Genomic DNA, 26,320 nt, shown 5'->3' with positions numbered 1-26,320 from the left:
CGTTTTAGACAAATTGGGATATTGTAGTTTTAATTATACGACTATTTCCTGAATGCTATTCATCCGAAATTTATTCTTCTCTTCCCTTCCTGCCATTAACGAGGTATATCTTCCCAATTCGGAGAATTCTTGATTGTTAATTTTTGTGATATTTTCTATTGTTCCCCTTTTGCACAACGTCGAGGATATCACCGTAGAGGATTTTATTCTCATCTGTTATCTTTTCTATCAATTCAGATGTTAGATTTACTACAAAAACAGCAGGGTGTCCAGAATTGGAGTTTGTTGACAACGGTGCAGGTGAGGGCGTGGTCCAAACAGTTTTCTTCAGTGAATGTTACATAATAATTGTACCCACGGCTCGTTAAAAAATGTTTTGCACGAGCTAAGAAGGTGGTGTTATTGTACTGTAACTTGTATTGACTTCTCTGAAAATTACCTACGTGTTGCATGATTTCTATGGCCTTGATTGCTCTGTCAGAAGAACTGTTGATGGCTGTTATCGTATATACACGCAATGCAATAATCCAAAAATTGAAATCTTTGGATTATTGCATTGCAAATCCTTTGAATCTTGAAGTTGTTTGAGTCTTTGAACCTTGAATAACTACTTGCATCAGCAATTAGACTTCTCTCCTAGATTCTCAAGGAGAGAATCTAGCACTAGGAGAGAATCTTCAAGATTCTCTCCTAGTGTCATCACTGTGGCTGTAGGTCGGGCGAAAAAGAACTTCCGAGTCTTTAAGAGATAATTGTGTTGAAGACAAAGCTTCTTTTAGTGAAATTGGGTACCGCGAATGCCCATTTGCTAGTTTTAGAGGACATAATCGAAGTCGATACATTGCGATACTTTGTTGCTGTGGTCAAGCATGTTGCAGACTATTATATTATGGCAAGGTCCCTGTGCATGGAGAAGTCAAGTAACTTATGTGGACATTCGTAACGTGCTACGATGTAAACCGACACCACCTACTGACAATCTCCGTGATAAAGGTGAATCCACAATCTTTGTCGCACAAGATCACAGTTAATATTCTGCAAGACAGGACTCTAACAGAAACTTCCTGCAAGACTGCACGCTATGTGTTGTCTACTTTGGTTTGTTTTCCCAGGTCTAGAAAATAAGACTGACTTCTGTTATCCTCATGATGGCTAAAAGAGCCGAAGAAAGAACTTCTCAGTGTTTTTAGAGCTGTAGAAAAAAAAATTAAGGAACTATAGTCGTCGAACAAATGACTTAGTGTTCGGCCTGTGAACAATGCGGTGTTGTTTCAGTTGTTTGCAGTACTCAACTTTACCCCAGTCCATCATCAACCCGTGTTGCTATCTCACGTAGATCATTTTAATCTGGATTTGAACCATTAAGCAGTGGACAACGATGCCTAATGTAAAAATTATATTGAAATGCGTTTGTAGAATTGATGAACAGCGAATTGGACGAAGAACATGGTCAAGACCTTTACTCGTTCGTGTTTCCAAATTTTAACCTACAGTGGATTTTGTTATCCTATACAGATCCTTGGCATAAACATTTTAAGATTACTTCAAAATGTGAATGGTTATCTTTCCTCGCTCAAAAAGAACTGGATCTTTCCGAACACTAGAGGTTTGGTAGCGTTAGGAAATGTTGCTGTTCATGATAAAATTCTTATTTATGCTCAAAAATAATTGACCCAGAGAGGGAGGGGACATACGAGTGATAGGATGTCCTACAAATGAATAATATTCCATCATAACCAGATGGATATTAATAATAACATTAATTTAAAAGCTTTATGCCACAGAGGCAACGCATGAAATATAATCCTGAAGGCAGCGATTCTGTAGAGGGCCAACTCGTGCAAACTTCATTCCTTCGCTTGCCGAGCACAGAACTAAAATGGGTGCGATTCCTCTATCTTTTTGATTAGAAGCTGGTGGTGGTGAAGTTTCATAACCATACGATTAGGAATTTTCTGCAGCTCGCGTTCTTGACATCTTCCTTGATACAGTGAAAACCTGGAGATTCCATTGCGAATTCATTGGATGCTCAGTGAATCGCACAATAATACTTCCTGCAAGTGAGCTTCCTCCAGCTCTGTGTGCTTCGTGTGTGATATGTTTGCTTGGGAGACCAATCGCAAAGAAGCTACACAATGTCAGGCATTTTGGCACTTTCCATAACATTTTCAATGACCTCTGAATAACCACACCTAAGGGGAAATTGTGCAGGTTATGTGATATTTTCACTTGATCTACACTTCCTCACCCAGCCAGTATTTTACAATATCGCAGTGAAATCGTCCCTATTCTTCTGTTCTGCCTCCTTCGATCGACCTTGCTCCACTTCCCTCCCCCTCTTTTCTTCTTTAGTCCATCTCAAAAGTATAACACTGTTCGTTATCCATGACCCAATCTAAAATCTACGCTTTTTTCGATTAAAAGCGAATACCTATCAGAGTTTATTTTGCCCTTGTTTAGTATAAACCTCATTGCAGAATGTAGCTTGGCCCTTGTTAGTGTTTATCTTCACATCGTTTGTCAGTAGACATGGTATCTGTAAATTTGATTTTCTGTTTGTCTTCACCTTAAGAATTTCTGTCGTTTTATGGATTCATTTCTCTGTAAATGATAAAATCGGCGCAAGGTACTGGTTGTCCTTCACGAGAAAAAATTGTTATCCGGCCCCTCCTGTCGTGATCTTTCTTCGAACAAGAATCAAGAGTAAGCGAAAGTCATATTTTGTCTCGCTAACTGAGGCAGTAATAAGCGGAAGTGGGCCTGCCGTTCAAAGAGCCAAGTAACGTAGGAATCGCCTGTCATAAAAGTCTCAAGGTATTGTTGTGGGTGGATGGCGCCCCAGTTCATCAATCAGTGGCTTTCTGGTAGCCATTTATGGAAATCTGCCAGGGTAAAGAAATGCGCTTGTCAAGAAAGTGGCTCCGTCTCTCGAGGCCCACCAACTATTACGACAAGCGGAGATAATTCTGAAGTATTTTTTGGTCCGGTCACTCGCGCACCTAATAAAACATTAAGACTGGAATGGCGATTAGTGCGGTTTAACAAGTGCGTGGGCTGAGCGAGCTTAAATGTTTTATCGGACTCGAACTGTACAGCAGAAGGGGGTTACACCTCAAGAGATGTCGGAATACAAATCGCCGGGCTGTGTGTAGTTGTTAAAAATTGAATGAGGACCGCTCGGTCCATTCCTGGTATGATTAATCTGTCACACACAACGAGGCTGTTAAATGCCGGCCACTCCCATAAAACTGTGGCTCCCTCGCTCATCAGTAATTGTAATACAGTCGGAACAGGAACGAGCCCTTAATGTTATCGTACCCCCCCCCCCCCTTTTGGTTTGTTTCTTTGGAGTCTGGCACGTTCTGTACTCAGGTGCCTTAAGTCCCGAGCAAAAAACCTCCACCCACAAAGGCTTATTGTCGATAGCAACGGCACACGATAAATATAGACCCGCTCGTGGAGGATGCATTCAGACATCCTTCACAGCCTCTGCATACTGAACTGATAGAATCGGGTGTACGCTGCGTTCTATTATTGCCTCGTTTTTCTATATTCTGTGCGTGTTCTGAGTTCGTTCTACCATGCGGGGAAGGAAATCTTGTATTTTTGGCTGCTTGGATGAAAGGTAAATAAATTTTACATCTGCTGGCAATTCCTCATTGAATAAAGTTTACAAAGGATATTTGATACACAGTTGAGATCTCTCGTTACAAAGTGTTTTCTTGTAAACACCTCGTTTAGGACATGGCAAACAGCGGGTTCGTTTATAAAAGAAAAAAGGAGTTTTCGTTAGAATCGAAGCTGTTTATCGAGTACTTTGGCCAGCAGCGAGTGCGATAAACAATTGATTTCTCCAGTTTGTACCGCACCAGTCGAAGACGAAACCCGAAATGTAGCGAGAGAATTAGTCAACGAATTCCAACTGCGGTTAGGGGATTAAAGACTGTTAATGTACCAGTGTGTCATCGCAACCACGAACATAAACTTCTACGGCTACATCAACAAACGTACCGTCGCTCGCTTTTTCTCAGAGTGGTGTTTATAGAGATGGCGCTGTCAGCTTGACTGACGTCACCAGAGGCTTCTTGTTCCCTTAGTGTTTGTTGTTCTATAAGGCGGACGTTGAGAGACGGTTTTATGACTTTAGAAAACACAAGTGGTTAGTGGAACTGGAGTCTTATTCGGGTTATTGTTTGCACTCGTAAAGTGAGGCCTAAAATAACATTATAGTGGCCAATTATACACACATTACTCGCACTTGGTTTCTGGCTGATCCAGACGCACTATTAAAGCCATCTCAATTCCCACCATGAGATGAGAAGCTGTCAGTGCCAGTGGTAATCCTCCACCAAACTTTTATTCGTACTCTCACTTAGGCCCGTGCAAGTTAAAAAGACAGCTTTGGCAGGTGGCGCATCAGATTCCTCCTCTGGAATCTAGTACCACATCTCGGGCGCCGATGCCACGCAGCTGCCGGAGTCGCTGAAAACACATGCGGCCAACCTACTGTACGACTGTGCAAAGCCAAGCAAGGACACACTTTCTGAAATTTGATAACACACCTGTAGTGATGACAGCAGCCAACGATGGGCAAAACAATAAATCTTCTCCATGAACTTGTCCTCCAGGCTCGTGCAACCGAAGTTATGAGGTTAGTAAGAAGGCTGCTTCTGCACTGTCTTGTGTAATAACTCTTCAGGAATCTCTCTCTCTCATAAGCGGATGCTGTGAAGATATTAGAGGAAGTCTCGCGACGCAATCCATTTCCTCTGTTACTTCAGCTTTTTCGAAGCAGCTGAAGCATTTCATACTTGAGTATTTCTAGGTGCAGTTTCAGGCAGACTCTCGCTTATAATTTACCCATAGTTTCTTTTTATGTTCTTACCTCCAAGTGGATATTAATATCATCACTGTGCTATTATTTAGACAACTATATCGTCCACAACGGCTTTCTGGATAATGACTCCTTCAGGAGAGGCAATACGCTGGTGAATTATGCTTTTAGTTGCTTTTTTAGTTACATATTTCAAACCTTCCGAAATATTCATGGCTGGATGCATTGAGGAAGAGCGGTTTTTTTTTTTTTTTTGGACCCTGAAAACATCGAAAAAGGCCTACTTTCGAATTTAGGCAGTATCATTATATGTTACGATAATGTCCCAATAATTTTTAAATATTTTAATTATTAGCAATTATTGACTTTCCACTGAGTTTTCCAGTCATGGAGCAGGATAAGATTTTAAATTAAATTATATCTCAAACTGTCCGATGCTGTTTCTTGTTTTTCAGACTATATATATTGATGCCTCATTGCTTTAGTTGCTTTGGTGCTTATCACAATTAATCAATCCAGCCCTTGCAACTTTTTTGATAGCTGCTCCACATTGTTCACGCCTATGATTTTTATTATTTTCGAGCATTTTAAATCTGGGAAATATTCAACTATCCGAAGTAGCTTCTAACAACAGAAGAATGTTGGAGATACCACCAGGATAGCAATATTTTTAATCTTGCTTTTAATAAAGATCCATCGGACACTGATTCTTCGAGCGAAGGAATCACTGGTTTCTTTACCAGTGAGGTGGCAAGTTAACGTCATCAGTTCGACAATCCACTGCCATAGGCGAATTTGAGCTCTGGTTTTCTGCCAATTCTTTCCTGAGGAATTCTATAATTGTGCTCCCTTGTCTCACTTACGAGGGAGAACTGACTTTCCTTCATTTTTATTAACCAGTTCAGGTTAATAAAAATGAAAAATTGATATACCTTAATCATATCTTCTTTAGATGTTTAGTTGTCAATCTTTTACAATCCACACCTAAGTCGTTTTTCGTATGTGTATCGATTCTACTCATCGCTAACAGGGTCACCCTTCTTTGAACTCTCTCCAGAAGCTGTTTTTTGTGTAGACCTCAATACAATCAGCAAACTTTGACTTTACACCTTCCCTTGTATACTTTCGTCAATGTGATTTATGAAAATTTCCAAGAGGAACCTCACTTGTTAACTGGTCCTCTCCGAAGGCTAGCTATTTATGAAATCCTCTGTCTCCTATCTTTTAGCTAGCCTACAATCCAGCATTGGACTTTACCAATAACTCTAATTTCTTCAGTTTATATAGCGTGTAGCCTTCCATAACGAACGGTTAAGTAAAAAGGTGTTTTTCTATATGGTCTTAATTGCTGGTGGATTTTGCTTTTATTACAGTATCTCTTTCAGGCCTTTAGGATAATTAATGGTTTGAATGGTTATAAAGGTTCGTTGCACACGAGCGCTGTCAGAGAGGGTGCAAGTCTAATTTTGTCCCATGCCACTGACCTGAGTCAATTTTCCGACTGCCCCCCCAAGAACTGTTTATTTTTGTTTATTAAATCCGTTTATTAAAGTAGCAAGTGTTTTCTTTCATCCCTTTCACACAGCTAACCGGCTAGAAGGGTGTACAAAATTCAAGAATTTCCATTATTTACAAAATGAAAACAAATTTTGTAGTCTCATACAAAATTAAACGTTCAACAATCATTTCATGTTGGTCGTCCATCTTCTTTATCCAGGTCGTTTCCTCAGTGGGAGGGTGTTCCAGTTCTACAATTGAAGAAAGCTATGAGCTTCAGAGAGACTCTTCACTTTGTACTAGTTACTTTGTAAGTATTTCACAGGGTCTATTGCCAATGAATTGAAAAAGTTGACTGCAAAAAGTTTTGGGAAGAAATTCTTCAGGCAGCACAGGTTGGACAGTACAGAATGTAAAGGTAGGTAGAGGTTCTCATTACTGCATCCAGCACGTGAAGTAGAGAAGTCCTGGAAGACTGGGGCATCAATCTGGGAAAGAAGAAGAAAATTCCTTGAATGCTATGAACTCTCCAAGGAGTGATATTTAGGTTGGTATATAAAACAGCCCTGGAGATGGTGAATGCGTTGCCCATGACCCTATTCATTCATCTGTGACCCTATTCATTCATGCATTAGCCAGTACTACTGCCAGGAATCTGTTTATGTACGACGTCGGGGCAGAAGACCAGATTGGGATGCATATAATGCGATAGGTTGAAGGAACCGCTGGACGTATCCTCTGACTACATCGATGTTGAGTAACCCCGTCAGCTCTTGTCGAATTGTCCACATTGTCGATAAAGCCTTCGTTTTCATGGTCGAATAGTGGTTCTGAAAAGTGAGGCAGTCGTCCCAAGTCATGCCGAGGTCGGTGTGAGACTTCACTTTCTTTATATGAAATCCCTTGTGATAGGCTATCATTTTTGATTCTCCTTTTTGTAAAGGTAATTCGAGCTGATTTACTAGTAATTTCCACGAAACTTTGTCTCCTGAATGGCATTAACAAAAACCCTTGCGCCTTTGAAGTAGAAATACTCAAAAGGATTTATAATTTACTACAAGGTCATCAGTATACCCAAATGAATGACGTCATCAATTAGTATTTTAAATCAGAACCGATTCTCGGAGTGATTTAAATATAACACTGATATCGTTGAAACCAGTAACTAAAATTATAAATCTTTCGGAGATTACTTTTGTTTCGATATATCCTAAAGAGCTATCCCTTGTTAAGATTGAGTATAATAACTTAAGTTATAAGATTCCATCATCATATAGAAGAACTATGCTAAATTCAACAAGAAACGGTGGGTTGCCAAGCAGCACTTGCTACACATTCAGAACACAAACCTGATAAAAATGTACATCAGGATGATGATTTTCGGAGGTGTACTGTATAGAGTAGTGGGACTCAGCTGCAAACACCACAATGAAACCATTAAAAGCCGCAGAATACTGGCTCCTGAAGTAGGCAACCTGGAAGTGTCATCTCCCACCACAGCAGCACACAACACCGATGGCCAACGCGCTGAAGTTAACCAGGTTTTCAGCATTAATGCACTAGAGAAGACTCATCTTCACTGTAAAAATGACCGCAGGAAGAGTCTCAGCGCCCAACATTTGGGACACCGTGTGCTGGCGGATTCCCCAACCAGCTCTCCGCTCCACTCCCAAGCTTCTTGCTCTTCCTTCGAGGTAACATTTTAAAGATCTGTTCCTCCCTTATTAGAAGCTCCATCTGGTTCAATCCCTGGATGCTGACTTGTTTAAAATCATCGATGATAAAAGGTATAGACTGCTCGTCCTAGATCGGCATGTGGTCTCCACAAGTACCAACCAATCTCAGATCGTTACAGCTGGGCAAGAATCTCACAGAAAACCGGACTCAAGGAAATTATTTTTTATTATCGCAATTTGTATTATTTTAGTTATTTATATTTTGTATTAGTTTTCCTTCCAAGTCAATATTATCTGCTTTCAGTTTTTTTTTTTTTTTTTAATATATATACATAATCTGGCTATAATTTAACCTTTATACTCCCGGCGAGGTTATCTCTGCCGCTTGTTAACCCCTGGCATGATGCCGTGAAGGGTATTGTAGAGTCGTGGTACCTGCGTGTACCGGTGACCTTACAATAAAGATCTTATTTATTTATTATACTCAATTACCCCATGGGTTGTGAAAACTTTTGTACTGTACCCAAGAAGCTACCTGTCACTGGAACTTCACCACGTGTTGTTCTATTGATTGGTAATCGTGAGGTGGGATTTGTGTTCCAAATATATTGCAATTTTTATGGGACCGGCGATTTCAGTTTGCTGTTGTTCCGATGTTGATGAACTTTGGGATGACTTAGCAAGTGTTTCTAAGAGATCCAAATTAAAATTCCAGAAAATCCATCTTCTGGGAGACGGGCATAGAGAAGGCAAAGGCGTTTTCACTCATTTGTGGTATGCAAATAGCAATTACAAATTGTTAGCTTGTTGATTATCTCTTACGTATACTGTAATGTTCGCTGGTGAATATATTCATCTTAACTGCATCTTCACAGGAAGATAGTCTGCATTAATTGGAACATCGATTATTCGAATCTTTAATGGAATCTTTAATATTGTGTTTTTCACCCAAACTATCACTTATGTGTAAACCTGCTATTGCCCTCGTGGGGTAGCAAGTTGGTAGAATTACCGTCCCCCCACACCGGGTGTAAAAGACGAGTTCGAATTCCATCGATGACGTGAGGTATTTTTATGGGCTTTTTCACAACGAGGCTGAGTTAGTTTGTCTCAAGCGAGGGTAGCATGGTTTTTTCTCCCGAAAATTGTGGTTTTTCTTCCAACAAATATAAAATCGACCTCACCACACCCAATTTACAGACAATATACGGAGAAATATGGGCTTAGCTGCTGAGCCTCCCAAACCCTACAACAACATAAACTTGAATATTGTCTCAAGTATTTTTATGAAATTTTATGTTTGATTCTTTTAACAAGATTTTCTAAGCCGTTCCCAGTTTTAATTCAAATTGTAACAACAGGAATACGGCTTTTTTTTTCATGCATGTCACCTCGTCTGTATATAATGTCGAGGGGTTAACCCATGTCCCTGTGCACCTTCCGCGCCCCCACCAAATCCCAGCTTTCACGGCTACCCATCATATAGTAGAATTTTGTTGAGCACTTCTTGAATACAGAATGGGTTTAATGTATTAATGAGCAAACTACTGCACATTTTCAGTATAGTTTAAAATCAGATTCTGACGCGATCGGGAAAAACTCAACCTGGACGTCGCCTGAGCTTGCCAGAAAGGGGCCTCCCCAACATTTTACTAGTGACTCCATTGATCATTCCAAAAAGTTTCCAGTGTGTGTGTGTGACGTGAATGAATACATTCGACGTGCATGTCCAGTTATAATGGTGGTTCCTTGGCAGCCAGTTGTCTTCTATTGCAGACTGTAGGTGGGTCTCTAGATGCCAAAGAAACATGATGAAACATCAATTTCAGTCTCATCTGGTAGCTCCAGATGACTTTAGAAAATTTAGAAATTCTTGGGTAGTGGCTGTCCCATTAGTGTTTGATATGTCAAAATACATGGAAATATTTACATCTCTTTTTTTTTTTTTTTTTTTTTGTTATGTATATTGTCTGACACAGGCCTGTAATTCATCGGGCTCTTCCCCCTCCTCACCATTCCTTTGTTGGCATGCTTAAGGTCTTGCATGGTGCGAGAAAACGACTCTCGAGGCATCGTGCACTCATCTCAAACAAGGAACTGGCACTTTTGCGGGACATTTTCTCTAAGAGTGTCCTGAAAATTGGTTTAGGTTGGTTTCAAGATTTAACGGCAACTTAGAGTGAGTGAGCAAGCGAGCTTTTCCTCCTTTTACCAGTAGGGAAGCAATGCGAGATGTCACTGCAAGGGCATGCATTTTGCAGTCAATCTTTTCCATGCACATTGATTTGAAACATTATTTATCTTAGAAAATTTTCTGTATTGGTTAAGGAAATTTTTCCAAGCTTGCACATTTTCAATATAATTTAAAATAAATTTCTGCGGAGATGGTAAGAATTAAAACTCCTCTCTAGATTTAATAATTGACCTGAATTGAAGCTTTCTTTCATTTCAAAAACACCAGAGAAAAACCACTAAATATGTCATTTGTCTCTCTCTCTCTGTCTTTGTAGTAATGCCTTTTGCTATACCTCAAATATGGAGAGAACTCGCAAGTCATCATGACAACTGCTACTTTTGTATTTTGTATATATCAAAGTTTAAAAATTCTGCAGATCAAAATGTAGTATTCCAACATAACATCCTATATTGATCCAGTGCCCATACGATGAAGATATGCCAATTCCCAATCCAACGTTCAGATAAGTCTTCCAAAATGGATGATGAATCTGGTGAACAGGATAATTAGGATTGAAACTCAAAAGCCTGTTCATGTAAAACACTGCATTTCCCTAATCAGCAAGAATGTGCGTGTGCCCTGGTATCGAGGGTGGCTCCTAGGCAAAAATCCCGTCTCCACCTAGTTCATCTGTGATGGCATAGAACCTCTACGAAACTGGCCTGAAAAAGTGTTATTATGTGTGGTGTTAGTGTCAGGCCACCAGAGAACAGCCAATACAAGTGCAGCTGCTGCCTGGGGCCCATCCCTACTCACGAGGAGCCGGATCTACTATCTCTGTTCGTGCCGAAATGCACAAGTCCCGCATCCACCGGAGGTGGTGCAATCAGCAAGCACTGGATGACTGAGTGAGTGACTTGGGTCTAACCAAATCCAATGGAACTCCTGACATATTTAAAAGAGTGTAATCTACGATCCCAACCAGGAGTTCCACATTCAGAAAAAGACGCGTCCCTTATGCTCGATTTTACACTGTTGAAGAATCCCTGTGCTATTTTGATTTAAATGATTTTATGAAGGAATTGATATTGATCAGAATAGACAGTTCAAATATGACACTGGTTAGTACATTAGCATCATTACTACATGGCTGAAGTTTGAATTTTACATAGTTTTGAGCCATTCTGCACTAAAATATTATTAGACAGTTCAAGTTTGGAAACTATGTACCATCTTGGGAATATAGACCCATCCACTCCTGGTGCGCGCCCATTTCAAATTTAAAAAAAAGACTAGGAGGTGTGAAACGTGTGTTAGAGATGATCAAGTATGGCCAGTATAAATTGAATGTCTGTGGAGAATTCAAAATTCTCCACAGACATTCATTTCCTCCACAGAGGAAAATGGTCTGCCAGAATTGAGTGGGAGCTGGTGCACGACGCAGTAAACTATCCCTTGGTTCCAAGAAATTTTGCTCCACTACTCCATATCAAGCTGGAACTGGTCAAACAATTTATTAAAGAATCGGGACCTCAAGATGGCACCTTCAAGGATATACAATGTTTCCAAAATTATGATGCAAAGCGGAAGGTGGCATATTTATTTTAACATAAGGTTGGCCTCAAAAATACTGAGAATATTTACTATACTATACTTTACATAATTAGGTCGATTCATTAATAATATTGACTAATTAATATCTCGCTTTTCAAACAAATTAAAACTGAAAGCCTCTTTACAAAGTAGAGGCACCCATTTATAACGTCCTCTTTCGTTTATTAAGATGGAATTTAATTAATATAGAATCGATAATGTGCTAATTAAAATTTCTAATTTTAATATCTTATGGAAATAATTTAGTGTGTTTAAAAAATTAAAAGTGAAATGCCTTATGGCTTCAGATTTCTATTTCGTGGTCTTCAGCTCGTGACAGTTTAAATTAATGAATATTGCTTAATTTAAAATCTCTGAGCTTCATTTGTCCTTCAATATGAAGCTGTCCATGGTTCATCTCGGTTCATCCTAGTTCTTAAACTTACAGAGAACGACTGTGCCAAATAAATGAAGTTGTTAAAGTTCATTCCATGGGAAACCACCGTGCCTCCAGATGCGACTCATCCGTGTTATATTTACACCCGATCATCGGAATGCATTCAGAGGTCAGGTCATTGGTTTCACCTATTGCACAGCGTTCTAATCTCACCCTTTCTTCAACCGGAGAGGTAACAGAGCGCGAGCCGTGATTGATCATGTGCGGACGCGTCAATGGATCGTTGCCACATGCTTGGTGATAAGGTCCAGACTACCGGTAGTCGTATCAGGGGGACTGGTGGTAATGGTGATTGGAGTGAGATAAAACTCACCACTCCGCTTTCTAATGTCACTAATTGACTGCGTTTAGATGCTGGGGATAAGCATTTTGTCTCTTTCCGCCACTCTCAAATAAACAACCGGATGGTTATGAAGTTCCGTGTGAAAAAATTTACACGCTTTCTGGATTGGAGCGATCGCATACAACTTGGTAAAAGCAATGCAGTCCGCCTGCACGATACCCTTATTTATCTCTGATTTCTTGTCTTCCAGAAGCCAGGAGACGCAGCAAGGTAACCTCTCCAGTCCCGAGACCCAAGGCGACAGTGGACAGACATCCCCTCATTCGCTGACTTCAGATTCTCCGAGTCTTCCTCCTTCATTGGCCACAAATGGTTTGTTCCTTCATTTTGCATTTTAAAATTATTTAACTCTTCTTTTACCCGATGCAAATTAATTTTCCTTGTTCCACGTTATTTATAGGTCTTTATGCCATTATCATGCGCATTAAAACAGTTAATTATTTACTAAAACAGTCCTCAGAAGCTGAAATTGGAAAATTTTTCGAAGAAACACTTCAGAGAATAACTCCTGGGCCTGCGTGAACAGATGTTTTAAACAGTACAAGAAATGCAATTCGAACAGCTTGTGCAAATTTTTAAATTGGTATTTAGTGTTTCTGGTGCCTGTATCATTTATGTTAATGGATGTGTATCATTACAATGGATGTGTATCATTTATGTTAATGGATGTGTATCATAAATGATCCATATGTATCATTTATGTTAATGGATGTGTACTCCCACTGAAGGCCAAGTACTGGAATTGTTGAGGATTTAACTTATGTTCAACTTAGAGACATGCCATCATTTTAAATTATATCGGGTTATCTGAACAGGTGAATCCATCTAAGACACCACCAGGACAGTTGTTTCGAAGCTTACAGTCGCCAGCTGATGAGAAGCCAGTAAGCTTCGAAACAGCTGTTTCTGACTGTCAGATTTTTAAATGTGTAGCAGATTCACTCATTCTGTGTTATAAATATTGATATTAACGGCCCCCAAGCGTTCACTTAAAACCATAAATGTATTATGTCTGGACATGTGTTCACTGCCGACTTGCATGGTGTGAGGTTTTTAAAACCTAGAATAACTCACGGGAAAACCCTATACCTCCTCTGAGATCGGCTAACTACAGTCTCCAATGAAGATGACTTCATAGCTTGCACCTTTGGAGCATCCGTTTACTTCAAAAAAATTGTTGGCCGAACAGCCAGACTGACCTAACCAGTCACTCATGTAATAATTTTGTTTTTACAATTTTTTTTTCAGTGACACCCTATATAAGCGAAATGGAGGCAATGGAGCAGTCCAAACAGTGGAAACAGCTCTGCTCTCTTCCAAAGAAAGTCAGGTCGGTTCCTTCTGTGGCAGGGCGATGGCATCGGGGTTTTTTTTTGGGGGGGGGGAGATACTGACTACGCAGACCTTGTGAAGCGTTTGCGTGAGCACATCAGACAAACGCCGAGGGATAACTGGGCAAAGGAGTCTTGTTCCACCAGGACATAGCTCCTGCTCACAAGTCTGCCATGGCTGCACTGCATCAGCGACTTTGAAATCTTGGACCGAACATCGCTCATATTCATCAGGTCTAGCACCATCGGACTTTCACGTATTTCCTAATTTGAAAGAATACCATATTGGCATCCATTTTGCCACCGACAGTGACCATTGCTGCAGTCAATGAATTCCTGGAGGCCCAAGAGAATACTTTCTTCGCAGCTAGAATCAGTGCATTGCAGCATCGATATGCAAATGTATTGACTCCAAAGAGGACTGTGTTGAAAAGTAACTTGTTACCAGACTCCTGAAATAAGCACTTCATATTCGGACCACAAACGTACTAGCCCGAATTTTCGTCACTACTTTAATGTACCGTCTGGCTGTGAACATTAATTTCCTTATTAATAGAGAAAGATAAAACACATTAAAATAAATTCCTTTTTATTGTTTTTATCCAGTTTGGAAATTTTTGGCAGATGCAGACAAAAAAGGACTTTTCTGCATCTGCCAAAAAAGGAGAGAAAATTCAAATTCCCTGTTTCCAAAAAAGCCGCTATCCAATTCCGCTTTGAAAAACTCTCAGCCTCGACAACTGTGGCAGGCAATTCTTTCCCATAATCTACAACAAACTGCCCAAAAGAGAACTTTATGAAATCAGCCGTCTGTTATTCCAGAGTTTTGTATTTGTCTCCTCTGGTTCCTCTCACTTCTACTAGAGCAAATGTACCTCATTCACTTGAGGACTTCAATTTGGAGCATTTATACCTCTGTCAAGCCCTTGTTCCAGTATATCACAAACAAACCATATGACCATAATCTATCACCGATCTAAATCATTTTAAAACAATTTTAAAGAAACCATGCTGTGATTCGCCAATGATACCTTTCCTATCTAGATGGGCCGTATCCTTAACTATGGTTCCTAGAACCTTACCCTCACTCTGCTTTACTAATTTTTCCCCGAGATTTATATATCACTTAATTTACAGCAATCACTGTTTTCCGCCTGGTTCTAAATGGTCTTTCAATTGTAAAGATCGTTTTGAAGTACATAGTGTGCCATTTCTTTTGGGATTTCTGTGACTTTTCTACTTCGATCCTATCTAGTAATGGTAATGGTCCTATCTAGTCCACTCTTTATTATATTCCGTACGAAAAGAACTGTCTCCATTTTTGTAGTGATTTTTCGTTGGAGTCTTACTCCATCAGTGATTTTGAGCATTATAAGCGAACATCGTATTTTAGAAAATATTTATTAAAATGAAGTATTATGGATGAAGACTTTCAGTAACTTGTCAAATGTCTTCACGTGGTTGGATTAGTTAATTAATATTGATGTTTATTTATGGTGATGACTGTATGTCTTTTGTATTTTTGCAGGTGTCTTAGGGTCTATGGCCAGCTCCGGCGACTCACCATCTTACAATTCCACGTCAACATGGGGAATGTGCAACACTGACTCCTCAGGTGAGCTTTGGATAGTTTTCTTCTAAATACTACCTTACCTATTGCCAAAAATTAATTAAATTGAAATTTTCTTTGAATATCTCAGTTCTCTTAGAGGGTGCACCATGCAAATCATCTCTTTGAAATGATTTAAAAATACAAATAAAATTATTCTCTTCTGCTGGTAACTTGTTGAGAAATTTGTGGCCGATAAGCACGTGGTATTGTGCACAAAAATCCAAACCGCTATCAGTTGAACTCTACTCGCGCATAATCTTCTTAGGGCTATATATCTTTCTTATCGCTTCATGCAACCTTGGAAACCAGCTAAAAAAATAAATAAATCTAGGTGAGGTGTACGGTGAAATGAAGGAAGGGGATGAATGAGTAACGGCTCAAGTATTTGAAATTAAGAAACTTAGCCCACTTGTGTGGAGATTGGAAAGTTTTCTTTTATATTTTCAGTGAAAGTCGAACATCTAGCAGGGACAACAGACAGCAGCCAGGTGGACTCTGCATATTCTACGGTTGACTCACTCGCTGCGTACACGGGTAAGTGCATATAAATGTATAAATATCCTTTTCTCTTCTTTTTTTCAGTTGTAATGATGATAGATGAATAATGCGATTACTTCAAAGTTTGTTTAAAAGGAATTTATTACGAATCCTCTGATTTCTTCTATTTAAGAGATTTATTGATCAAGACAGGAAGAGCACGTGTTCTTAACCATTTCATTTTGATAAGATGGAGGCTGGCCAACAAGACATCAGTGACCATAGTTCAACTCTTTTTAAACTGCTGTGAAATTCTCGATAAAACTCTGAAAACAGCAGCATGATTCATTCCTGTCTTTGTTTCTATGATAAATGAAGAGCTCATTTTAATCCTCCAAATCAAATAACTTCGTTTAAATAGAACTTCGGTAAAAGAAATTCTCATTTTCTGTGCTTGCTCACTCCCTTCAATAGGTAATTACCATGGATTTCAAAATGACTAGCCCCTTTCGTTGATAATTCTCTCATGTAGTGGCATGCAATAAATAAAATGATTTTATCGAAAATTAGAATTACTACTTCGTATATTGCCAACAACCAAACTGGATGGCAATGTCTTTAAGTAACTATTTACTTATCGGGAAATATATTTGGTATAGGTGGCTCCTAGAACTTTTTCTTCAAATCCACCTCGTTTCATTGTGCTGTTACAGATACCTGTACAATTGGCCAGACCATTTTAAACCTGTTTATTTTGCAAATAAGTTACATCTGGAAAGAACCTTTTTGGTTTCTGTTCCCATTGAAGAGGTATTCCCACCTAAACTGTCAAGTTTTATTCAACTCAATTTCACAGCCCTTTATTTTCAGGCTTCTTATCTGTTTGTAAATTAATACTAATATTCGATACGTCGGTAGGAATCGGCTTTTTCAACCGATAAAGTAAACTTCTATAGAGTACAAATAAGTCCAATTGAATTGTCCCAGAAATTACCTGCAGGGTTGCTGTTCAAACAGTTCGACATACTTTAAGTTCTTCTTTACCTTCTCTGTAAGATTAATTAAATGGAGGAGAAACAGCTTTTGATCAATAATAATTCCCAGATACTTAGTTTTCTGGACTAATGGCAATCTAATACTATATATTCTGACTTGTAGTGGACGATTTGGATCGAGCTTTGACTTAAAGATCATCGTTGTTTTAACTGGACTAATAGTAAGCTTATTGTTAAATATCCAAAGGCTTCGATTCATTAAAATGCCATTTGCGATTTCCTCAAGGACTGTTCTTGAAGTTCCAAAGAATGAGCCCCAGGACTAAACTCTGGGGATTCCCTTTTGATATTTGTCTAGTTATTGATTTATGGCAAGATTTAACTACTACTTATCTATCAGTAAAGTAACTTCGATATAACTGGAATAATTGCTTAGCATAGTCTGTTCCTCGTAGTCTATCCAGCATTCATTCCCACCATACAGAATCAAATGCTCCTTCAAAATCGACGAATATTGCTATTTCATATTTCGCGGAGGAATTCTCAAGATGTAGTAGAAATTCTGCTAGTGTCTTCACACGACCATCCTTCACTAAATCCATACTCCTTGGCAGCCAACAACTGTATAATTCTGATGGCTATTAATCTCTCCGATGTCTTTTCTAAATTAGCCAATAAGGCGATTGGACGGTATGACCTACAGTCCTGGTCAAATCCATCGAATTTTTTAAACAATTTAAGTAATACAGCTTTCCACGGAGCAAGAAAAATCTCCTGAGAAAGCCACACTTGTATAACATTAATAGTACTTCTGGTAAAACATGAATCTTAATATAAAAATATATTTTTAACCATGTACTCACTATGAATTAATATTAAATTTCTCAAGGACTATTTAATTCATTCATTCATAAATACTACTGTCGGAACTATATGGTTAGATAATCGAATGGCAGAATTCCATCATTATCTTTAATAAATATTGATTCTAAAATAATATTTATAGTCCGTCCAACCTGTAGTCTCGCTGTCATTATTAATTACTGAACCAAAACCATCTGAAGTTTGTATCCTGGTTATCTTATATAAGATCCTCATGAATTGGAGTTACCAATACCAGAAACATAATTCATCCATCTGCCCTTTCCTTTCAGCTATTGCCTTGATGTACCTATTTTTGATGGTCAAATATTCATTATACAATTGATCAACTTCAACCGGTTGCCAATTCCTAGTTCTTTGGTACCTTCCTAAGAATTGTTAATTCGTTGTTCCGCCATTAACACGTTTACTCGAGGTATCTTTCTTTTTTGATGATTTATATGATGCCTTAATTTGTGAATGATGCATTATGTTATAAAATCATTAGCTGGTATTTTATCATGAATCTCACAGTAATGAGGATAAAGTCAGACTTAAGTGAATATTCAAAAACAGGCCAACATTTTTAATAAAAAATCTTATGAAAAATAGAAAATCAATATGAAGTTCGGCACTTAATTGATCTTTGTTTTTCATACTGGTATTCATCGTACCAAAGAGTTATCACCCGATGATCACTAACTGTCCAATCCGCATGTATTTGCCAGCTACTCATCTGCTGTCTTGTACCCCAACTAGAAAATGTTATATCGATGTTAGACTCTGCAATGCTATTGTGGTTAAGTTGTATATTGACTCGGTCTATTGGTTTATAACTAAATTATGACCAATTATTATGAACCCATCCAGGATATTGCCTCTGAAATCATTAGTTGTGCTATACCAATTCCTAGACTTCTCGGTTGCATCAGTAGTAATTAATTTACTAATTCTCAACACATTTACTGCCTATTGTAAATGACTATTTTGAAAATTACTTTCATCCATCTAGTCGTGCCTTCTCTAGAGCTGGTTGATATTCTTGGTATTCGATTCTTAGCAGAGGTAACTACAACTGGATCTATTATGAGAACGTTGAGTTGGGTTGTGCGACCATGCCCCAATCAAAGGAAACAGTCGATTACGATAATATACGATCTAAATTTATGGTAACTAAGTTAAAAATATTCGCTCCATTTGTTTTATAGATTAGATGCAAGAAGCCAACCCAATGGACATTTACAGATGACCTTGATATTGTGGAAAAACGAAATCCTAGTCCTCTGCTTCACTTCATCCAACGTAATCTATAATCCACCAAACTTTTCGAGAAATAAAAGAATTAAACTCCTTTTAAATTTAGACTGATTTAAATTATATAGCACTGCCATGATTGCTTGGCCCACTTGAATTTCATCGCAAGGAAGGCTAGATTCTGCTGTTAACTTGATTAGAAAAGACCTCCACCTATCTTTTAGGCTTCTCCAGTGACGTTGTTTGCAGCTGTTGATAACACACATCTCTCTCTCTCTCTCTCTCTCTCTGCCTTATCACCTGCAAAGAAATGTGCCACACATTTCTTCCACCTGTTCACTACCTGTTCTGCGTAACACAAAAGACGTTCCGTGGCATCCCCGCTGTGCCCAGGTGACTGATAGCATGGCGACACATCGTTTAACTTCATTGCCCGTTCGTGTTCCAGCTTAGCTGTAACTGGAAACTGATCCGATACGCGAAAGAAGAAGCAAGTTCCGTACAGAGAATAGATAGATTTGGTATTTTAAAACTTTACGCAAATTACCAGGTTCGTAACTTGAGTCGGTTAAATTGGCTTTTTTTCTTTAAAATGCTCACCCCAATGACTTAACTCTGCCTCATTTCTCTGTTTCCTTCTTGGTTTTTGTTCATAACCTTGAACTTGATGCTTCTTGAGGTTATTTCTTTTCTTTATAAACATTCCATCTCTGATAAATCTGTTTGAGAAGCAGGTGAGATTTCCTGTTTATAGTAAATAAGTTCCTTTTTTCTTTTAATCTCCTCCTCACCACTGACCAGCCCTGAAGCAATCCTAAAATTTATAATACGTTTTACATTTCAAATTAATTTAGACCAGAAGTGGAAATCGCCATTGAGTATGGCAACTTCCCCCTGCCTCATCTTGAGAATGGACTCGTGCGCTTACTGTTCGTGTAAATTTGGATAGGGGAAGGGACGTACTTTTCAGCATTGCACCCTATGTAGATATACATGAGTGTACTTCTGATTCCTAGCCACTTCTTTATATTCAATGTTCAATTGAATCAAGACACTTGTCTTTTTCATCTTGAACCACATTTAGTTCCCCTCCTATGTGACTCCGGGATTTCTGGCCCCAAATGCATAACCTTATATTTAGAAGCATTAAATTTTAGTTGCCACTTTCGGACCATAAATGCAATTGATCCAAGTCTTTTTGGAGCATCATAAACTGGGTCGAATCGAATTATCAATCATCCTTCCCACTTTAAAATTACCAGAAAACTCCAGCATCTTTCCTTGTTGACTTTCCTCAACATTTATGAAAATTAGAAACAATAGGGGATCTAATATTCAGCTCTGAGTGACCCACTTGTTCAGAAGCCTATGATAGATATAAACTAGTCTGCAATCAAGTCACAAAAGTCAGACAAACGAAAGCAGATTACAAGAAGTCTCTGGCAAGGAATACATAGGAAAGCAACTATGACTTCTTTACTTATAATACGAATAGAATTGATCGATTAAACGTTGATGATCTTGCTCACCTTGCTTGAAAAACAGAATAAGAATTTTTCACCTACCTTCACTCTTTAGGGAAGGGGATGCCAGAAGCTTATCAAACTAACAGAAAGCTAAATGATTTTGTGATTACTGAAAGGAAAGTGGAAATAGATTGTGTTGAAGCTAAGCACAAAAAAGGCGCCTGGGGCAAATGGGATGTATCCAGTTATATTACGGTTGGCAGCAAAGGAGGTAGGCAAACCCTCAGCCATAATTATGAGAGAATCTTTGGATCCGGGAAGGTCCCTGTGGACGGGAAACGTGCAAATGTATCACCAAGGGGAGGGGGGGGGTCAAAAGGTAATCAGGGTGAGCTACTGCCACGAGATCTAGGAAAATTTGGGTCGATGGGCTGAAGTTTAACATTGACAAATGCAAGGTATTGCATATGATAGCAGTAATCCCAGAGTAACTTAGAACTGTCTGGTGCGACCCTCAGGATAGTGGAAAATGAAAAAGACTTAGGGGTAATTGTGCAGTCATATATGAAATTCTCTGAAGAATGCAGACATGTTACCACGAAAGCTCATGGGGTTTTGTCAGTGATATAACAAACTTTACTAGCAGGGATAAGGAGGTGATTATCCCTTTATACGAGGTGAATGTTGAGTATTATATACAGGCGTGGAGGCCCACTTCAGGAAAGATATAGATCTGCCTTAATGGGTGCAGAGAAGGGCAACCACTGGTGAAGGGAACAAAAGGGTGCTCTTACCTAGAAAGGCTTCAGTTCTGCAAATTTCAGCGCCTGAATACCTAGCTGGATGGTGATCTGACTGGTGAGATGTGTTTAAGGCCTAGAATGGATTGAGTAAGCTGAATGTGAATGGCATTCTTCTTCTTCTTGCTGAGACTACACACGAGGAGGCATAAATTCAAATTGAGAAAGGATGGTTGCAGGATAGATGTGCGGAAGTTTGTCTTTAGCCGGAGGGCAGTTTTATTGTTGGTACAAATTTCCATCTGTTGTTGTGGAAGTGAGCTATTTGGATAAATTGAAAGAAGGACTGGACAGACTACTGGAGTGGGGATGTGGGACTATTTTCTTTTTTTTTTTTTTTTTGTCTGATGCTTTATAAGCTTGCTTTCTTGCGCATTTTCCAATATTAATACTAAAGGATGAAGTAATTACATTGCTGCATCCTGTAGGCTCACCATATATGAAACTCACTGCCCCCTGACTCCAATTTCTTCCATTTTATAGTAGCGTTCCATGAGGGACTGAAAAGCTTTGTTACATCCAACTGCTTAATGACTACATCATAGTAATTACCAGATTGGTCGAGCATGACTTTCTCTAATCCACTCGTACTTGGATGTATTCAGTATATCATTCTTGCCAAGTGGTCCTTGGTAATCCTTGGTGGATTACCAAGGATTACCAAGCAATTCGTCTCTGGTACCGCGATAGAGGTACCAGAGACGAATTTCCAAGAGACGAGAATACAGAAGAGTTAAACGTAAAAAGAGTAAATCAAATGGTCCTTTAATTGATTGCACTGGAAGGTCCACAAAAGAAAGTAATCCACCAAGGATCACCTTGGTGGATTACCAAGACATTAGCCCTTCTCCATTAGCATTTCCAACGGTTTATTACACGCGCATGCACTTTCTTTTTTATTATAACTAAAAATATACACTCCTCCTTTGGAGACTGGGCCTCCTTTAGGAGGCCCAAAGGAGGCCCAGTCTCCTCAATAGCTTTTCTAATAACGCTTCTGTAGGATATTATCACTTATTTTACAGCAATCTGACTCCTTGACATTTTCCTAGAAGAGTAGCTTTCGAACTGTAAATATTGAGAAGCTGTTTTAACTCATCAACCATTTCTGTTGGTCTTTCTTTTGTGGACCTTCCAGTGCAATCAATTAAAATACCATTTGATTTATTCGTTTTACGTTTAACTCTTCTGTATTCTCGTCTCTTGGAAATTCGTCTCTGGTACCTCTATTGCGGTACCAGAGACGAATTGCTTTTCACCCCACAATTTATACAGCAGTTTTCTTAAATTTTTCAAATTCCAGGCAAAGAATGGGAAAGCTCTTGTAGCAAGTGCTCATGAAGGTATGTATGAAATGATTTGCTTGGCTTTTGGAGGCTTTTGTAGATTGGCCGATTATTATTAGGACTTCGATAGAGGTGGATAGAAACTGTGGCCAAATTCTGTTCTATAATTTTCTGAATATATATCGTCTATAGTCTCTTCCATGGTATCAGTTGTAAGCTACTGTTGGGAAATAGCTGTTCCATTTGACTTAGCCTTTTCGACTTGAATTTGTGGAATTGTTCAACCACCGCGAATTAATTTTCTGCGTCCATGTGATTTGGTTAGAGACCAAATGATATGGACGCACTGCTGCTCTCGTAAGAGTTATTCATATGGTATATAATATAAATGTTTTCTGGTCCTCTGAAAATATTAAGCGTTTCTTTCCTTTTCTCTTTTTTAGGAGAACTGAGTCCCGGCAAGGCCGCTGCACTTGACTTCCAGAGTTCCTATTCGCCTTCGTATTACAGCAGGTGAGTGACGATACATTGCTCTAAGTTTCTGTTAGTTGCACTTCTGTACTCTCTGAAACGTGGTAATGCTTCGTGGCAATAGCCTTTTCCCATTTAGTTATGTATCAAATTCATTAAGAGCAGGCCTACTTACAGAAACCGGTAACTCGATCATTTCGAAGGAAAAAATGGAGGCAGACCGCAAGCAGCTGTTGGGATGTTTTTCGGTGTTTACTTGACTCTCTGATGCGCTGCTCTATGTCAGCTTGCCAGACTAATGGGCTGGGACGCAGTTTGCGAGCATGAGAGTGAAAAGTGGTGTTTTAATAGTCGTAATTAGAAGGCAACTGGCCAATCTTTAACTTGTCAGAATTACCACGGTCTTCTGAGACAGCCACGCTCAATGCGGTCTTGTATTCATTCACTTGTACCATTCTAACCATATTGTGTATTGAATTGTCGTTTTTTTTTTTTTTTTCCTTCCAGCACCATGCAAGCCTATCCCCAGCTAGGAACACAAAGTCCGGCGTACTCCATGCAGGCCACTGCTGGATTCTATAATGCCCAAGCAAGTCAAGCTACGGCGTACAGCGTGTTGTCCCAATCCTATGGAGTCACAGGTAATCCACATTCTTAACTGCGCTGTATTTAGTTTTATTGATTTTCCTAAGCTGCCTCCATACTAATAAATTCAGTGTTGATGGTTTTCGTTTCCAATACATCAACCAACTCCTAATATGGAGACAGAAAAGGACTCGATTCTGAAGACCGAAACTCAAATTTAAATCTTTACCGGAATTATTTTGTCTTATCCTAACTGAAAGTAAATTCTTTGTTCTGCAGTGAGTACCTTTCCGCCAGCGTGGCTTCATTGACCCTCCCCCCCCTTACAGAGATGTGCCCTAATGAGAGTTTTGATTCTCGAATACTTTGTGCGATCCAATCTCATTGTTGGATCGAACGTGGTATTAAGACATTCATTCGAATGCAATTCAAGGGCACACCACCTCACCCTCCCATATTAAAGCGTCTCTTTGTCCCAAGGAATGCTTCTACGTGTGCTCATTTGATCAAGTTGACCAATAACACTTTGCCTCTTCCAGAGGTATTAAACCTTATTTCGCGTGCAACAAAAGTTCCCGCAAAGCTATCGCGTTCACTAATAGATCTGTTAAGGGGACAAAGTGCCCTGTCAGCATGCGATTCGCATGGCTGCCCGAAGTAACATACCGGCGGGACAGAGATAAGTCATTCGCTTACTGAATCCCCCCCCCTTCGTGCTATGCCCAGAGACTGAATCTTCTTTTAACTGTTTTCCGTTACCCCCTTTTCGTCCGAACAAATGTCCCTAAACAACAGCTCCCTCATAAACACACAACTTCTCTCCTAGACTCCGTTGGCTGGGGGCGTGTATAAACCATGGCACGAGGCCAAATGGTAGGCTTCGAATAGCGACACTCTCTGTCCTGCTTGTCAAGTGGCTTTTTATGACAGGAAAAACGCTCCATGACACGCATGTTCGCGGGATGATTGATAACCCTTGCACACAGCAACTGGGACACTGCGAGGAAAGCGTTCCTTTATCTGAGAAAAATCAAAGATGCTATCAGCGCTCTGTTCATTAACAGCAATCTGCCTTTGAATAGTCTCTATTAATTACTTTTTATCTGTTTCCTCCCCCTCTAGGTTCCAGACCACTGCCTCAACAATCCAAAGGCAGCAGCACATCCCTCTCTCAGTCCGCATATCTCAATCCATATGGCACCACCTTCAGTACCGGAAATGGCACGCAGACAGCGCAAACCCCCTATAGCTATGGTGAGCCAATTTCCTCGCTTTATGGCTATTTCTCAGGAGACAATTAAAACATGATGACGGAGGTTTCCTGGTACCGCGATTAATGATTTCGCATCCCTCATCGGTTAGGCGCGACCACCCAAGTGGAGTCGAGACCGAGAATAAAAAAACTTGAATCACATGGTACGCTCTTTTCAAGAAGTTGATGATGGCATCCTTATCTAATATTCTTCGGTATCTTCCACTGAATTGAACTAAATGCTCTATAAGATGGCGTTGGTGTTCAATGATTTAATTTAATTTAATTTACTACAACTTATATTTTGTAGCCTTTTGGATGTTCCTCCTCCTCTTCTTCAAAAATTTATAAAACATTTGTGTTCGAAGATTTTATCGAAGACTCCAACTTGGGAATATGACCTTCGTCATAATTCCAAAGTCAAATCATCTATCTAAGGCGGCTCCACTCAAAGAAGTCATCTGTTACGAAAGCATCCTTGAGGTTGACATGTGTTCATAGCCAGAAGTCCTGGCTTTGTTTATCTTCAACACGGAAGTGCTGCAGACCCTGGATTTCGTCTGAATCACTGGTGGCCTCTTCGTTCAAATGCACTCTTCATTAACAACCCAGAAGTTAAAAGTTCGCTCATTAATTGGCGTAGATGTGTCCGCGTGTGCTGCAAATGTGGATCTTCTTTCATCCGCGTTCATTCTCATCTCTCTACTCCGGGATGGCAGACGCAGGTAGGCGACAACCCCCCGAAACGTCGCCTAGGCAGGGATGAGTAATGGTAGTCTGTGTACCCGTGAAATTAGTTCTGGGCAATTAATATAAAAACACGAAATAAATTGTTAACCCAATTGCGCCCGATCCGCAGCATCCCGATGGAAAAAGCGACGGGGTTGTCGTAATTAAAATAGCGTCCCACCATCTGTTGCACACAGGTTCATCAGCGTTTTTACAGTGACAGCAAAATTTATGAAACCTTTTGATAGACGCCGTCTCTTCCGGAATTTGAGGGGTGGGGTGGGGATTGTGTGCGCGCACAACGGACCTTTTTCTAACCTCTTCTGATAATGGAATCTTCTGACTAAATTGATGTATTCTTGGAGAGGGAAAAGAAACTTGAAACAAAATCCTTTTGATATACACTCCCGCCTAAAAGTTTGGAATCACAGCGTAAAGTTTAATTAAAAAATCAAAAAGGAACACAATACAAAAACTATTTATCTTAAGGTTTTTTTATTGAGCATTGAAATGATTAATATTAACAACTATGCTGGTTTTTAATTAAAATAGCATCTACGAAATCTTCACCCATCTTCTAGTCCATCTTGCCAAATGGTTGTTTTAGTGAATAGAAAGTCCCAGC

At 39.5% G+C, this 26,320-nt stretch overlaps 1 protein-coding gene across 11 annotated transcripts in view; it reads left to right on the top strand.

Annotated features, from left to right (window-relative positions):
- Positions 1–26,320, top strand: part of eya (eya transcriptional coactivator and phosphatase 2) — a 257,430-nt gene that overhangs the window by 202,806 nt on the left and 28,304 nt on the right. For 6 of the 11 annotated variants that reach the window (XM_090371235.1, XM_090371238.1, XM_090371241.1 and 3 more), the window contains 6 exons: positions 12,767–12,888; positions 15,436–15,522; positions 15,967–16,053; positions 23,102–23,171; positions 23,637–23,770; positions 24,837–24,968. In XM_090371235.1, the coding sequence (XP_090227361.1) occupies positions 12,767–12,888; positions 15,436–15,522; positions 15,967–16,053; positions 23,102–23,171; positions 23,637–23,770; positions 24,837–24,968 (632 nt within the window). The remainder of the gene's footprint in view (positions 1–12,766; positions 12,889–15,435; positions 15,523–15,966; positions 16,054–23,101; positions 23,172–23,636; positions 23,771–24,836; positions 24,969–26,320) is intronic. The other 5 variants (XM_090371236.1, XM_090371240.1, XM_090371243.1 and 2 more) reach the window with 1 other exon arrangement.

This window comes from Mastigoproctus giganteus, chromosome 4 (genome assembly GCF_048544385.1).
Source record: "Mastigoproctus giganteus isolate SK-2022 chromosome 4, ASM4854438v1, whole genome shotgun sequence".
NCBI classification, from domain to species: Eukaryota; Metazoa; Arthropoda; class Arachnida; order Uropygi; family Thelyphonidae; genus Mastigoproctus; species Mastigoproctus giganteus.
Note: the sequence above shows the minus strand (reverse complement) of the source record. Positions and strands in the feature narration are given on the sequence as shown.